The following is a 16639-nucleotide window of genomic DNA, read 5'->3' as shown; positions in this document are numbered from 1 at the left end:
GCTGGAGAGATTGACGCATGAAAAGTTCATCAAAGTTTCTGTCACGTTGTGGGCTATTTGGACTGCACGTAGGAAACTAATTCATGAAGGCATTAATCAAAGCCCGCTGTCTACATACCTGTTCATATCTCAGTTCATTTCAGAGTTGAGGGAGATTCAAAATAAGGGCGATGTCCAGAGAGGAGGAGCACCACCCCAAAAGCCGATCCAACAGGTGAATAGCTCCGCCGGAGGGAAAATTCAAAATAAATGTTGATGCGGCGATATTTCAAGGCCGGGGCACTACAGCGGCTGTATGCAGGAACCACAACGGCGAATATATGGGTTCTTCGGCATTTGTTATCAAAGGACTGATCGGTCCGGCGAGCTTGGAGGCAATCGCGTGTCATGAAGCGTTATCTTTGCCGGAAGACTTGGGGCTCCAAGATCTAGTAATCGCATCCGACTGCTCGACGGTGGTGAAGCATATCAAGGAGTCATTTGGAGGAAACTATGGAGGAGTAATAAAAGAAATTAGGTCTTGGCAAACTATTTTCAATTCTTGTATTTATATTCTTGAGTCTAGATTATCTAACGTAGAGTCGCATAAGCTGGCTAGACATGCCCTTGGGCTTGATCAGGGTCGCCATCTCTGGTTGGGGCACCCTCATAATCCTGCTGTCATCCCTGTAACTGTTATATTAAGTGAATAAATCAGCAGGCTTTCTCAAAAAAAAAATCTGAGAGGAGCTCGACGTGTAGGGACTCGGCCGACTATTTAAGCCGGTCGGCTCGCCTCTCGCGCGGCGAGCTGGGATTACACGGACGGGCGAGCGTGTCGCATGCTACGCGCATGGACCGGCATAGTAAGCGCAGCATGCTGGGCTAGTGCTGGGCAACACGAGCTGGTGCCGTCATTTTTTACTAATAATTTTCATTTTAATTAATTGTTTGATTTATTTTTTAAAGTACTTGTCATCCCGAATTTTAATATATTCCTTAATTATTTCATTGTCAATTTGCATATAACATAATTTTGCTATCAAATGGTTTCAAATTTTTTCATGTACTTGTCTGACCAATTAAAGGCACCATGCCAGATTATTTTGGTTTTCGACAATTTTGCATATTCTGAGTTTTCTTGGTGAAAAAATGTCAATAAATGGCCGACGGTGCAACTTGCATACGATGTCTGAATTTGTGCAAACCAGGCATGTATACCTACTATGGGCATGCCCACTTCATGCCAAAAGTTGAGGTCATTTCATAGATGTCTAAAAAAGACCAGTTTAAGCAGAGGGTGTTCAGGTAGGCCGGAAGGGTCCGTTTGAGAGGACGTTGTTTTTCGACATCCGTGAATTGGACCCATTTCTTTCGTGAACTTGCATAACCAGTTCACGGCACCATCGCAAGTTGTTTTGGTTTTTGACAATTTTTGCATTTTCTGTAGTTTTATCGGGGGGAAAAGTCGATAAATGGCCAAAAGTGTCACAATTTGCATACTATGTCGAAAGTTGTTCAAACTAGACATATATGCCTACCATGGGCATGCCCCCTTGGTGGCAAAAGTTGGGGATCATTTGATGTGTTCCAAAAGTAGACCATGTTTTACAGAGTGTCTTGGTAGGCCGGAAGAGTCCGTTTGTGAGTGCATTGTATTTCAACATCCTTCAAGTGGCCCCGATTTTTCCATGGCCTTGTATCACAAATTCAAGGCATCATGACAGGTTATTTTGGTTTTGGACAAGTTTTGCGTTTTCTAGAGTTTTCTCGATGAAAAAGGCTGATAAATGGTCGTACGTGTCACAACTTGTATACGGTGTTGAAAGTCATTCAAATCGGGCATGGATTCCTACCATGGTTATGCCCCTTGGTGGAAAAAGGGTGGGTTCGTGGATGTCAAAAAATAGACCATGTTCAGCGTAGCATGTTCGGGTAGGCCGGAAGGGTCCGATTTAAGAGCACGTCGTTTTTCGACATCTGTCAAATAGTACCAATTTTTTTCATGTACTTGTATGACCAATTCAAGGCACCATGCCAGGTTGTTTTGGCTTTCAGCAATTTTTGCATTTTCTGGTGTTTTCTCAGTGAAAAAATACATATAAATGGTCGAATGTGTCGCAACTTGCACACAATGTGAGAATTCATGCACTTCGTGCCAAAAGTTGGGATCAATTCATGGATGTCCAAAAAGGACCATTTTAAGCGGAGGGTGCTCTGGTAGGCCGGAAGGGTCCGTTTGAGAGCACGATGTTTTTCGTCGTCCGTGAAATGGACCCTATATATTCATGGACTTATATGACCAATCCAAAGCACCATTTTAAGCGGATGTGTTGCAACTTGCATACGGTGTCTAAAATCATTCAAACTAGGCATGCATGCCTACCACGGGCATACTCCCTTGGTGGCAAAAGTTAGGACCATTTCATGCATGTCCAAAAGTAGATCATGTTTAACAGAGAGTGTTTGGATAGGCGAGAAGGGTCCGTCTGAGAGAAAAGTGTTTTTCGACATCCTTCATGGTCCTAGTGTTTGCATGGCCTTATAACGCCAATTCAAGACATCATGCCAGGTTATATTGGTTTTCGACAAGTTTTGCATATATTTTTCAGAGTTTTCTTGGTCAAAAAAGGCCCATAAATGACCAGATGTGACGCAACTTACATACGTTGTCAAAAGTCGTTCAAACTGGACATTAATGCCTATCATGGGCATGTAGCATGCCATTTTGGTGCCAAAAGTTGGGGTCATTCGTAGGTTGTCCAAAATAGACCATGTTCAAAGGAGGGTGTTTGTGTAGGCCGAAAGGATTTGTTTGAGAGCACGTTGTTTTTGGGCATCTATTAAATGCCCCTAATTAATGTATTTTCATGACCTTGTATGACCAATCCAAGGCACTATGCCAAGTTGTTTGGGTTTGCGATAAGTTTTACATTATCTATGATTTTCTGTGTGAAAAAGATCGATAAATGGCCAGACATGTCGCAACTTGCATATAGTGTCCGGAGTCGTTCAAACTGGACATGGATGTCTACCATGGGCAAAAGTTGAGGTAATTTTATTGTGTACAAAAAATAGACCATGTTCAACGGAGAGTGTTCGAACAGGGTAGAAGGGACCGTTTGCGAACGCGTTATTTCTTGACATATGTCAAATGGCCCTAATTTTTTTCATGGCCTTCTATGACTAATTGAAGGCTCCATGCCAAGTTGTTTAGTTTTTCGATAAGTTTACATTTTCTAGAGTTTTTTCTGTAACAAAAGGGCGATAAACGGAAGGACCTGTCGCCGGACTAGCCCAATGGATGCATCCATGACCACGTGGTTTTTTCAATTTTGAATGCTTTTGTTATTGAAACAAATTACATTTCATCATGACCAATCAACATGAAAATTTGTCAACAATTATCCAATTCGAAATTGTTTATGAAAATTGTGAAAAAATACATTACATTTTTTAGAATTAGTAACAAATTCCTATCGGTTGTTGACAACTATGGAAAAAATTGCAACCACAAACATTTTTAAAATTCATGAATACTTTTTTAACCGCAAACATATCTTAAAGATGTGAACAAAAATATGAAAAGAACAATTTTCAAAATTGCTGAACAATTTTTAAAAGTGTGCATAAAAATAGCAAAAATTGATGTCACTAAGAACTGTGTGTTTTTGAAGAAAAGCTTTTCTTGTGAAAAGAGTGAGCGGGAGAAAAGTGCAGCTCGACGAGAATAAATAATCTTCATCATGAAGTTAAAGTAAAGAAACACCAAAAGTACTTCTGAAGTTTCCCAGCTTCAACTAATACGGAAGCCCTTACGTGTGATATATATATAGACTTCGGTCGAACTTGAGTTTTGGTTATTTTGGTGGTTTTTGTTTCCAATCTACCTCGTCGCCACATCTCAAATACCACATGAGGTAATTTATGTTGCTTCACCTCATATCCGTCGCTTCACACTTTTGCCTTTGGTGCATGTAAGTGGACCATCTAAAATGTTTTAAGCTATTGGATTTCAGATTATTATATCCTTCATCATGATTAATAGAGAAAGATAAAAATCGAGAGACCTTTAGTAGATTCGCAAATATCGGTACCATTTTGTCATTTTTATGCTATGCAACTTGTGAAAGTGGGAAGAGGTGTCTATTAACCTAGACTAGGCACAGTGGGAAGTAACTTCGATTAGTAAAATGCATATGTTACCAGTCCATGTTACTACCTCCATAGGGGGAGTAACATATGTGTGATGTCATGCAACACTTTATTTATTAGTATGTGTGATGTTAGTCATATTATTAGGCTGCTCATAGTGGGAGTAGGTGGTAACATGCATGCCACATAGGCAAGCAATATGATGTGGCAAGTAATTAATGAGGAGAGATGCAAATGGAGTAACATAATATGTTACTATCATATAGCGGTTTCCAATGTAAAATGAGTCTACAAAGTAATAAATGAAGCCCTCTATGTTATCACATCTATGACATTACGCACTATGAAGGTATTAACATAGACTAGTAACATATGCATGTTACTAATCCAAGTTACTCCCCACATATGATGTGACCATAAAGTTTGTAAAGCACCAAAGAATTCCGGTTCAGTGGGAATAATTTCTCTGTGCATGCTAAAGAAAGACAAAAATATAAGATGGCGTCTTAACGATTGTTTTCACATACTATTCAATTAAAATATATATATATATATATATATATATATATATATATATATATATAACATAGTCCCTCTGTAAACTAATATAAGAGCGTTTAGATCACTATTTTAGTATTCTAAACGCTCTTATATTAGTTTACGGAGGGAATACTATTTAACATTTATTTGGATTTGTAAGTGCATAATCTCTTTCACGCACCTACAGTTGGGAATTGGAGATCAGGTATCATCGAAAGCTTCATTGCAACTAGAACTGGAGAGAGGTTGTTGTTCATTGTCACTTTCTTCATAATATATTCTATTCACTTCTGTTATCTTCTCTGATATACTAGCTAGTAGCATGTCTAATTGCCTAGGGAAGATGAAAGTTTGTAATAGAGTGACTTGTGTTTCATTATGTGATGTCTTGATAATGATTGTCATGTGGTAGTGTGTATTTCATTATATAATTGAACCAATGTTTTAGCTGCTACTCGCAGATCTTCTTATGTTGATGCTCTATTTGTATGTTGATTATTTTGTTATCTACAAATCATTTGGCAATAGCACAGTGGTCCACCAAGGTTTTGAAGTACTGATTTGTCAACAGTATGCATTATTTCCTTCTGTATGTTTATTATACATCAGTTATATCAAGAGTGGGCCTCTCAGTGAGCTATGGATAGAAATGTAGAATTTGGGCCGATCCATGTCTCGGTTCTACTGTGAGATCATATCTACTTCAGAGTTCCCAACGCATATCAAACCTACATCTACATGTTCCCAGGAACAGAAAGCGTGCTTAATCATGTATTTCAACTATTGATGGGCTATTGTGGTTGCATCCAGGTACTAAACAAGGAAGCTAATTAACAAAACATAACTTGCTAATAAAAGATGGTCTGTCCTAAACCACTGCCTCACCCTGATACATTGACTAAGACAATCCATCCAACACCAAAAGAAATCTACCCCTAGCCAAATAAATAAACATAACCAACGCGAAAAGCTGAGCTACAAGATCAAACATTGGAGGGTAAACAATTTGTTTACCAACTGCATCTCCGGTCTTGATGATCGTTGACGATGACACTCCTGTGTCGTCCGAGGATATCTGAAAGAACGAATGGGTGGCATGGTTTGGACGAGAGATGAAAAGGACCGGCGGGGCGAAGACGTAGAAGAAACGGGGTTCCATTCAACCGGTTTTGGGGAGAAAAAAGTCTAAGAGAAAAACCACGACATGGCACGTGGCCTACCATATGATAGATAGTATTCGGATCAAAGTTTTAAATAGCGAGCAATGATAAATAGTGGCAACCTCAAGACACGCTAAACATTTGAAGCCGATAATTAAATTATACATGATGCCAAACGCAAATGCACTATAGCCGGCTATTCAAAACTTCAGATTTGCTAATTCCCATCAAAATGAGAATTAACAAAGTCTCATCTAACTCTCACGCTATTTAATTAATCAAGCAAGGAAATAAAAGAAAAAAATCATACGAATCTCCGTGCAAGATCAAATACTGTAGGAGTTAGATGAGTCTCTCAAATAGTATATAGGAGTTAGATATGAGTCTCTGGGTGAGAACTTAGACGCACACTTAAAACTTCAACAAAGAAACGAAACTGTACTCACTAGTCACCACGAGACCAAATTGCAGTTTCTCCTTGATTCATCCATGAGCTACTGTAGTAATTAAGCGCACTGGCAAACAATCAAATCTAACTATAGTAATTAAACAGTATAGCAACACCTAAAACAAAACAGGGAGATGACAACACTGATATGTGAATGAAGCATTGAAGCTGGAAAGAAAGAAGAAAGGAACAAGAAGAAAAAGAGGGGGATCGAGAGTCGAAACACCTCGCTCGCTAGCTAGAGCTAGAAGGCCGGCGGTGGCGGCCGGAAGGAACCAAACACATCGTGCGCCATCTGACCGCCGCCATTAGGCATCTGCAGGTTGGGCGGCAGGTTGTAGAATGGCATCGACGACGGGTCTGGCAGTCCGGGCACGCCGACGGCCGCACCCATCCCGCCGTTTCCTCCCGGAGCCGGCCCGTCCGGCAGCTGCATGCCGTCGGATCCGGTGGCCGCCGCGGCCGCCTCGCCAAGCTCTTCATCGGCGAGCGGGAGGCGCTCGTAGGTGGCGTTGGAGAAGGTAGCCGCGATGACCATGACGGGCCCGGACGCGACGAGCTCCCCGATGACTGTGCCCCCCACGACCTGGCCCTGCCCGCCGGCGAGGTAGACGGCGAGGCCGGTGGCCCCAGGCGGGCAGGGCGACGGGAGGAAGGCGCCGGAGAGGGAGAGGATCTCGAAGCGGCCGTGGAGCGTGACGACGGAGCCGGGCGGGGCGGCGGGCTGGCGCAGGGTGACGTTGCCGACGACGCCGCTGCCGGAGAGCACGGAGACGCCGCGCTGCCTCCGGCGCGCGAAGGTGGCGACGGCGTCCATGATGTCGGCGCCGCTGGCGATCTCCAGCACGTGGGAGCGCAGCGTGTTGGGGCTCTCCCGCGTGATGATGATGGGCGGCTTGGGCTTGTTCTTGGACCCCGCGGGCCTGCCCCGCGGCCGCCGCCCCGACGACGACCCCCCGCCGCCGCTGCCTCCGCCGGATGGGCCTGAGCCCGAGATGGCGGCGTTGGGGTTAGGGGAGTTGTCGCCGGCGCCGGCGGTGGGGGAGTCCTGCGCTGCGCCGGAGGAGTCGTCGTGGTTGTTGCTCCCGCTGCTGTTTGGTGTGGTGGGGGCCTGCTCGGCGCCGCCCATGGCAGCGCCGCCGGCAGGGGCTGGGCCGCCGAACTGCGCCAGGTGGTTGCGGAGATCCAGGCCGCCCATGCTCCCTGCCCACCACGCCATCTCTCCGATCCTCTCTCTCACCGTTAGAGGAGAGGAGAGCACTGCTCTGAGTGGAGGTGGAGTTGATGTTTCTTCCTTTCCTCTACCTCGCGGCTGCTTTTCCTGGCTCCTTTTTCTCTGGGCGTTGATTGGAGAATATAGAAGGGGAGGGAGCTGCCCTACCGCTGCCTGACCCTGACTATACTAGTACTTCTACTTCAGTGGAGTGGTACTGGTGCAAGTACTACTTTGGCTGGCTGGCTGGCTGGCTGGCATCTTCTTCCCTGCTTGCCTTTCCCTTTCCCCTCCCAGGCCTTCTGTTAGGGATCTAGCTAAGCTATACTACTTGATTGCCTCCTCCTCTCCATTTCTCCATGAAATGTAGGAGTAGCTGTGCAGAGAAGCCCTCCGAAGGGTAAAACATCATGTGATACTTCCTCCATTTCACAATGTAGTGCATATAAATTTTTGGAGAAGTCAAACTGTATAAACTTTGATAAAGTTTATACAGAAAAAAGATATAAATTTAGAATACCAAATAGATAACCTTAGATACATCACAAGATGTATTTCCATATTGTATATATAATTAGTTTTCTGTATAAACGTGGTTAAAGTTTGTATAGTTTGATTTTCCAAAAAATCTATATGCACTACATTACGGATAAGGGAGTACCACCCTTCTCTTGCTACCATGCATCAATTTTTAAAAAGTCAAGTTTAAATGTCTTGAAAAAATCTGATTTTATTTTTGAATTTTCACAAGACATGTGACTACATGCCCTAAAAATGATACTATTCATGTCTTGTCTTCTTTTGACGCTATTCATTCCAAATTTGTCTTTTTTGTTTCTCAATATGTGTTCTGAATTTGGATATGAATATTTTATGGGTTATAGACATATGTCATGTGAACATCCACAAATGTTCATGAAATTATTTGAAACACCTAAATGTGACTATTCAATTTTTAGAACACGGGAGCATGTGAAGGATGGCATCACCTGATATCTACCCGCTCTCCGACGAGGCCATCTCCAGCACCGACCCTATTTTGTTTTCAAATGTTCGGACCGAACTATTCAAACACTTCTATATCTTCAACGCGGACTTCTACTTTGGAAAGGGTGTCCGGAATCACCAAGCGAGCGTTAAAATCAAGGGGCGGAGCGAGTCAAGTAGTATGGACGTCCATCACAACCCCATTCTTTGTCTCCGCTCTTGGAGCTCAACGCTGTTGCCGCCCCCTCCCCCATCCCACGGACCATCTCCTCCTCCTCTCTCCGTCTCCGCTCTTGGAGCCCGACGCCGCTGCCGCCCCCTCCCCCTTCCCACGGACCCAGTGGAATGAGTACCTCTGGATGCCTGTGAGCACACGCTTGAAAGCAAATGGCCAGATTTTCTATTGCAATGGTGAATGCGCGTTTGAAATGAAGTACTTGAGAGAACCAAATGCCAAAGGACATATCAAGGCGTTTAGCACTTGGAGAACGAAGAGGGTTTTCACATATGCTCATATCCCTCAATTGCATGTACTGAAAATAGAAGAACTGCTTGTATTCTCAACATGGGAATTACCACGGGCTGTGTTAAAACTCATGCCATCATTCTTGAAGCATTTACATCTCAAAACCTCTGGATTTGAAACTCTTTTCTTGAGCATGTCATGGTCTCACAAGCACATCTTCTCTATTGTTTGCAAATTGTTACGGCAATGCTTTGGAATGCAACTATACCATCAATAGGCATGGCTACAACATGCAGCACTACCTTGTCGGTTGTATTGGTGGGCGATGTTTGTCAAGACAACCCCCAACCCAATACTCCCGCAATCCGACTTTATTGGCCCCTCTCGTATTTTGAGTCAAACTATGACCATCTATATGAAGTATACCCGACAAAATGTATATTGTTGGATTTGTATTCGGAAGAGGTTTCCAGAATATAATTTTTTTGCATATAGTTAATATTTTATTAGTAGTTATAAATATATTGTCAAACTTTCACCCAAAATAAAAGGGGGCCTAATAAACCCTTACAGAGAAAGCAGGTAACAAGAAATCCCACTTTTCTCAAAGATAAGAAGGTGCTAAAAAAATGTGGAGAGAGCATTATGAGTGCTCCAAGAACTTTGTGGTTGTTTGCGAACCTACTAAACAATGGGTCCAGAGACAATATGAGAGGTGAAGGACATGTTGTATGATCACGCACTACATTATTGTGAAAGATGGGGTTAAGAATGTCCACAATCTTCAAGATTTCGAACTGATGGGTGGACATTTCTAGCTTCCACGTAAAGATACAGCGATGTTTGAGAATTTCTTTACACGTATCATCAGATTTATCTAGTGGAGCATCTACGATTGTTTTTTTAACAATTAGAGCATTTGGCCAAATAAATTAGAGATTAATTTGAACTATGTTATTCTGAAACTTGATGTTCGGTTTGGAATATCTATCTTTGAAAAAGAATAACGTTTGAAGAAAAATGGCTAGAGAAAAATAAAGTTGAGAAACAAATGCGCGGTTATCAAAAATCCCCAAAATGTCTGAATTGGACAGCCTGGACACCTTTCGCCATCCCAGGTGGGTTACCAAAATGGCCACAAATGTTTAGACTGTCCGAAATCTAAAAAACTGTCATCAAATCGGGGGTAGCTCTCGGAGAGTTCGGCGTCCGTGGACACCGCCAACTCAGTGTTAGAACCCTATGCTCAAAAAAAAAAACTCAGTGTTAGAACCCACCACAAACCCATGTTTTTCTTCCCCTCTTCTGTCTCCTTTCTTCGTTGGACATGGCGCAAGATAAATACTACCTCATTTCCGGTTTAAAAGGTCCACACGTTCCCTATGTCAAAGATTAAATCAATTTAACATGAATTTAATATAATTAGAAACTACAAATATACTATTCTTGCAATGGTATAACCTTTTTTTGCGAGAATGTAATGGTATAACCTTGATGATATACTCCCTTAGGTCCTTTTTATTTTGCATATAAGAATCATATGACGTAAAAGTTTTTAAAGTTTGATCATATTTATATTAAAAATATCAACATCTACAATACTAAAGTTATACTCCCTCCATTCCTAAATGTAAGGTGCATTAGAGGGTGCTTGGATCCAAGGGACTTATTTTAGTCTGACTAAAAATAGTCTCTGGCTAAAGTTCCAAGCAACCCTGACTAAAGAGGGGCTAAAACTATTCTTCAGACTAAAAAAATTTAGTCAGAGGTACCCCTACTAAAATGTGGATTAGTCATCTCTCTCTCTCTCCTCATTTAACTCCTCTCTTTAACACATGCGAGTTCTGGATTGGAGGGTTTGGAGGATAATAAATGCTCATTAACTTGATTTTAGTTTCTTTAATATTTGGATCCAAGCATGGGTGAGGCTAGCAAGTTTTAGTCTCACTACTTTTAGTTATGAGACTAAAATGTATCCAAGCACCCTCTTAGTTTTTCAAAAAAGTCAAATGGTGTCTATGTTTGATCAACTTCATAGCAAAATATATACAGATTTACAATACTATATATGTAAAATATAAAAATATATTTCATGGTGACTCTAGTAATAATGATTTGGTATTGTAAGAATTAATAGTCTGTCTACAAACTTGATCAAAGTTAGAGAAGTTTGACTTTTTTTAAATAATACACCTTACAATTAGGAACAGAGGGAGTACAATGTAAAAACTAAATTCATGACGCGCTAAGGATATTGATTCGTATTGTGAATGTTGATATTTTTTCTATATAGTTGGTCAAATTTTACAAATTTTGATTTCAGTCAAATCTTATATGCAGAGTAAAATGAACCAGAGAGGGTACAATGTGCATTACATTGGTTCAATTGACAATCTAGAAATACGGCATACCTTCTAAACCAAAAATGAGGAAATCAAGGATATAGAGGTATAGCGTTGAATGACCTGTGACCCCGATCGAGGGTGCATATATATTTGATGAGAGCATCTACAACCAGACGCCCCATATCTACCCCAAACGTCTGGGCGGTCTGCCGGTCACTGCTTGAACTGAAAAACGCCACTCACCGGGCCTGGCAAACCCAGCCCAAGAGTCCGAGCTTAGCGACAACCCCGATACCCAACCCATATGTGGGGCGAATATGAAAACGCCCGGACGCGTCCGCCACGCCGGATTGACTGCAGGGGCGCGCTCCAAATTTTTTGAAGGCGTCCCTGTCCTTGCACAACCTGCCCTCGTACTCTCTTCTTTTCTGCCTCAACCGCATAGCCGCTACTGTAGCTTTGTCATCATCTCCAACGCATAGCGCCGCTACCGGATGTCCCATCCCACAACGCCACCGACCGTCCCACCACCAGACGTCGTCCTGGTACGTGCAACTCCTCCGGGCATAGTCCTAGTGCTCTGTGTGTTCGATAAAGCGCATGAGAGCTATTCCCCAAATAGTATTGTTGGCACATGGCTTCTGTACATCTTGGAAATATGAGCAAATTATTACGAGATTTAATCCGAATAAACAGAAGATAAATTATGATCACAACAGCAGAAATTAAACTAATCATGCGAACTAGCATAGCAGATGAACATATCACATCTAGGGCACATATTAGAAACATGAATTTTACCACGATCTCGAACAGGAAGGATATAATCACATACGGTGCAGCGGATGCAGCACCGCCGGCGTTGACGTTGTCGCCCATGTCGTCGAGGATGAGGTTGCCGAGGTCGGGGAAGAAGTCGTCGTTCGCGAAGTCGTCGCTGCCAGCAGTCGCGCGAGTGCGCTCCCCAAAAACCTGATCGCCCCTCTCCCGTACAGGATCACGAGAGGCGGGGTTCCGGAGGCCTGTTGTCCCTTCTCGCGGTGCACGCCGGAAGGAGGGATGGAGGTCGGGTAGGTCGTGGGAATAAACCCCATGTTCGAGTCGTCACGATCCAAAAGAATTGGAAACGGTTCAGTAATTAACGCATCCGTTAATTATTAATTAATGACTCATTAATTTTCCCGAGCAGCAAAAATATAGACAACGTGCATAGCTCTGTCCTCGGCTCGGCTCAATTCTGCAACCCGCGGCGCGTCGTGACGAGGAGGAGGAGCGCGCGTGTATGTCTTCTTTTCTCATGCTCATACAAGTGGTAGAAGAGCTCACCTTATATAAAGGTGCAACTCTCTCTCAACTTCCGGGGTGGGAGTAAACTTTAGCCTCACTCACTCCACTCACATGTGTGCATGAATGGGCCAAGAGAATTTTTGAATTTTAGTTGGGCTTTGGTGCAAAGGCCTACTAGCAAAATTCCAACAAAGAGTATTTCACGCCCAACCCAACAACACCATGAAATTTCTTTTGACGTCGCTTTCAGATGAGTAGAGCTTTGTATGGATTTGAGATTTCAAACGTAGAGGTTGTGGTTAAGAATGAGACATTTGAGAGGGCCAGATCGGCGCTCTTCACGGTCAAGGATCGACGTTCATGCGTTTGTATGGATTTGAGATTTCAAATATAGAGGTTGTGGTTACAAATGAGACATTTGAGAGACCCAGATCGGCGCTGTCCACGGTCACGTCCATGTGGTGACTAGCCTTGGAGATGCTCTAACATGGCTAGCTGTGGTCGGAGGCAGATCATTTGATGAGCTCGGCGTGCACAGGATCTAGCTGGGGCAGCCTAGCAAGTCAATGTTGTGGGTGTAAATGAAACTGACCAGTGAAGGAGTAGATTGCGGAAGAAAGGCCGGAGCAGTACCGCAGTCTCAGTTGACCAGGGTGATGAGAGAGCCTGTGGGCGCGAGCTTAAATAACTATATAAGCAACCTTGATACTGTACTCCTACGTCTCTATCGAGATACACCTGCAGATTGCTGTCCTAGCCATAATAATTGAGTTGAATTGAATAAATTAGCCAACCAGCTGGTTCTCAAGTTGACAAGCGAAGCTCAAATAATTAAGCTACACCCAACAATATACAATAGAGTAGCACTTGAAAAATCTCCAAACACAATTGCTATTGTATGTGTCCATCAGTATGTGCAGCGCGCACGAGTGCATGCATGTAAGTTACGGCTGTGGTTCCTGGCGCCCGCCCAGACCCCTCGCTTTCCCCTCTATAACTACGCTTTGGGCTGTTCTTCTCTCTCTCTCTTGATGCTCATATCATGTCTCTCCCTTGTTCGCTTCAACCAGCAACAGGGCCGGGGACAGGGACGGGCGTTGGACAGAGAGATGTAGCAGTGCTGGTGGCAGCAGCATCCTTTTCTCTTCCTTTCTGGGGAAAGGGGGAGCCGGGAGCGTGGGTGACAATATCTTAATGTTTCCGGGTCTCGGTGTTTGGGAGGGGGGGCTGGTGGAGGTAACGTGCGCATGGGGAACCGCGGGGTGGGGGATGGGGAGTGCAGGATCGCGCCAACTTCCATGGTTTTGATGGGGGCAGTGCGCGCCGTGTGCAGCGCGCGGGCGGGGCACGACCGAACCCACTGCCGGGATGCCTGGATCTGGATAACCAGCTGCTGCTGTGCTAGCTTTGTCGCCCAGCCTCGGGTACGGCGGCGGCAACGGGCGCCGTGTCTCCACGATCGCCCAAAGATTCCTGATGAGCAAGGGCATCTTCAACCGCAAATTTTCTCCGCATACACAAATGTGGAATGCCGCCATTCAATCTTGCATGCCTACGTTTGGACAACAATTTAAACTAACCCAACGAAATTCGTTTAAAGACGATTGGATTTTATATAAACATAGCGGATTTCATTACATGTCTGACTCTGAAGATATAATTAATTAATTTAATCTATAATCGCAGCCACCCGTTCCTTGTGTCTGGCCATGAGCCCCGAGATCTGAAACTTTGCCTTCACCAGTTCTATCTCCGGAGCTTCAGAAAGCGAAGACATTCGCCTTCACGTCATCGTTAATGTTCAGCTCACCAATCTTGGCTTCAAATGAGGGGAGGAGCGGTGGCCTTCTTGGGACCCGAGCAACAACGACATATCGTGTTCCACTCTTCCTCGTTGTCAGCAGCGCCCGCGGACATACCGGCTTCATGGTCGTCGCGGCGGGGCGTGGCCTCAGCTGTGTCCTCCGCCTCGTCATCGGTCTTGCCTCACACCTTGTCTGCCACCTCGTCGAACTCCTTGTAGGCGGCCTCCAGTTTTGCATGACGCTGGCGGTACTGCCGGCGGGCGAGGCGGATCTCGAGGGCGGAGCGTTAAGACTCGAGCAACGCCGCCTAACCCGCTAGGTCCACGTCCGGTGCGATCGCCCTGCAGGCGGCGAGCTGTTCCTCTGGCTGCTGGTGCTCCTGAAGGAGCCGGTGGTTTTAGGGGGCGTTGGCCAACGCCTCCCAGAACTGCTCCTCTTACACCATGTCCATGTAATGGGCATGAGCCTCGTCGATGGTCATGGTGCAATGCAGCGATGAGGGTGGGGCGGAGTACGGTGGCGCTGGCTCGTCGTCGGCCGCGTTCTCCATTGGGACATCATTGTCCTGTAGCAACAATGATGGCCAACTCCTTCTCCTGATCCATCGCCAGCCCGTACTAGAGAGCTTTCGAGCACGAGGAAGCCATGATGGGAGTGGTGCGGAAAAGGGAAATGGATTGGAGGCAGATGACTGTTGCTATGACAAGTGCAATAGTTTATATAACGATGATGGGCGGCGGAGGGATGGACGGGTGGCGCTAGAGTAGCCGCATCGGCAACCGCGTGTCATTAATGTGGGTGACAGAAGGACGGACGAGCGGTCGTCGTGTCACTTGAACGCAGAGTCGCCTGCACCGGGAAGCGACGCGTGCCGCACTCTCTCGGCCAACGCGCAGCTTCAAAATCGGCGCCAGTGAGAGGCCGCGTCCGCTCTGACTGGGCATGAATGTGTTACTGACGCTCTGGAGTGGCGCTAACTGTTCCGAACGAGAAGCGCGCTTGCGAGGAAGGGGGTTTGAATGGGTCAGGACGGTTAGACACGAGTTTGGGAGTGGTCCGGACGCCCACAAAGCCCTAAGTTTGCGAGAGAAAATACATCCGGGCCATTCGATGAACCGATACAAGTCCAAATTGGATGGTTTCCGCGGTCCGGGCGGTTTGAAAATCGGGGGTTTGGAGATGTCCTAATACATGCACTCTATACATTTGACACCCATGCATGTGACCGTTTGGTCAATGAACTTCTTTCTAGTGAACAATATTGCATGAATAATGTATAATATTGTTCACTGGAAGAAGCCGATCTAATGGTTGTGAGATCGTCAATCTGAGTAGCGTTGACAGTTTGATAATTTCTTCGCTACAGCAGATTCTGGCATGTGTACATGTTTTGAGGATTCAATGCCGGAAGCACCATGCGTAACATGCACAATTCTCAAAACAAAGAATTGACACTCACATACTTTAATTCTAGTGTAATTTTTCTCTACTATAAAATAATTGTCATTCTTTTTAATTTTATTATTTACTATGCACAGTATACATACAAAATAGACACTTCTCATCTGTTCTACTAGAATCTTTCATACCTTAATTGAAAAAAATTCCCTTCCAAAAGAAATATCTTTTTTTATGATTTTTTTTTGGTTCAAGGATAAGGCAACAGCTTCCTAAAATCCATTTATCTTTCTAGATAGAGTGCTCCAGTATTCTCGCCAGTGCTAGGCGTCTGGCGGCTGGCTGGTCGGCGCACCAGTGTACGCTTGGCCCAATCAGGACCGTCCAGATTAGACCCTTCTCTCTCATGCACAGGTCAATCCCCCTTACCGAGCTACACACCCTCCGCCATGGCGCCTCCTTCCCTTTCCCAGCCCTCGGGAACCCCCACCACATCGTCACTCGGCTCCACATGCCATGCGCAGCTCCGGCAAATAGCAGTGCCCTGATGGCCCCAAGGTTGCAACATCGTAGGTCTCGTCGCCGGCGGCGGCGCAAGAGCGCGCAGCCCGCCGCTGCACCCTTGATCTCGCCATTGTAGTGCGCAACATCCCATCCCCAACAACTCGTCGTGCTCTCACCGCGCTTGTAGCACCATGGCAGCCATGAAAATGGTTGTGGCAAAATTCATCGACTGTCGTAGCAGAAACCTATGACGGTTATAGCGAAACATCGTCGCCGCCATCACGGTACGCATCTGAGAGATGACATGCTTGAAGCTTTTTTTCATTGCCGCTCGCAGCTTTTGTCACTGGTG

The 16639-nt window shown here is 44.9% G+C and overlaps 1 protein-coding gene across 1 annotated transcript; it reads right to left on the bottom strand.

Annotated features, from left to right (window-relative positions):
- Positions 1-6181: 6181 nt before the first annotated feature.
- Positions 6182-7680, bottom strand: LOC123078471 (AT-hook motif nuclear-localized protein 23-like). Its single transcript, XM_044501028.1, has one exon. The coding sequence runs from the start codon at positions 7499-7501 to the stop codon at positions 6527-6529; it is 975 nt and encodes a 324-aa protein (XP_044356963.1). The 5' UTR covers positions 7502-7680; the 3' UTR covers positions 6182-6526.
- Between the last annotated feature and the right edge of the window lie 8959 nt (positions 7681-16639).

The sequence above is a fragment of the Triticum aestivum genome, chromosome 1A (genome assembly GCF_018294505.1).
Source record: "Triticum aestivum cultivar Chinese Spring chromosome 1A, IWGSC CS RefSeq v2.1, whole genome shotgun sequence".
Classification (NCBI taxonomy): domain Eukaryota; kingdom Viridiplantae; phylum Streptophyta; class Magnoliopsida; order Poales; family Poaceae; genus Triticum; species Triticum aestivum.
This window is presented reverse-complemented; position numbering and strand designations above follow the sequence as displayed.

Excerpts from the sequence above, each read along its gene's own strand:
- LOC123078471 (XM_044501028.1), bottom strand. The coding sequence starts at position 7,501 with ATGGCGTGGTGGGCAGGGAGCATGGGCGGCCTGGATCTCCGCAACCAC.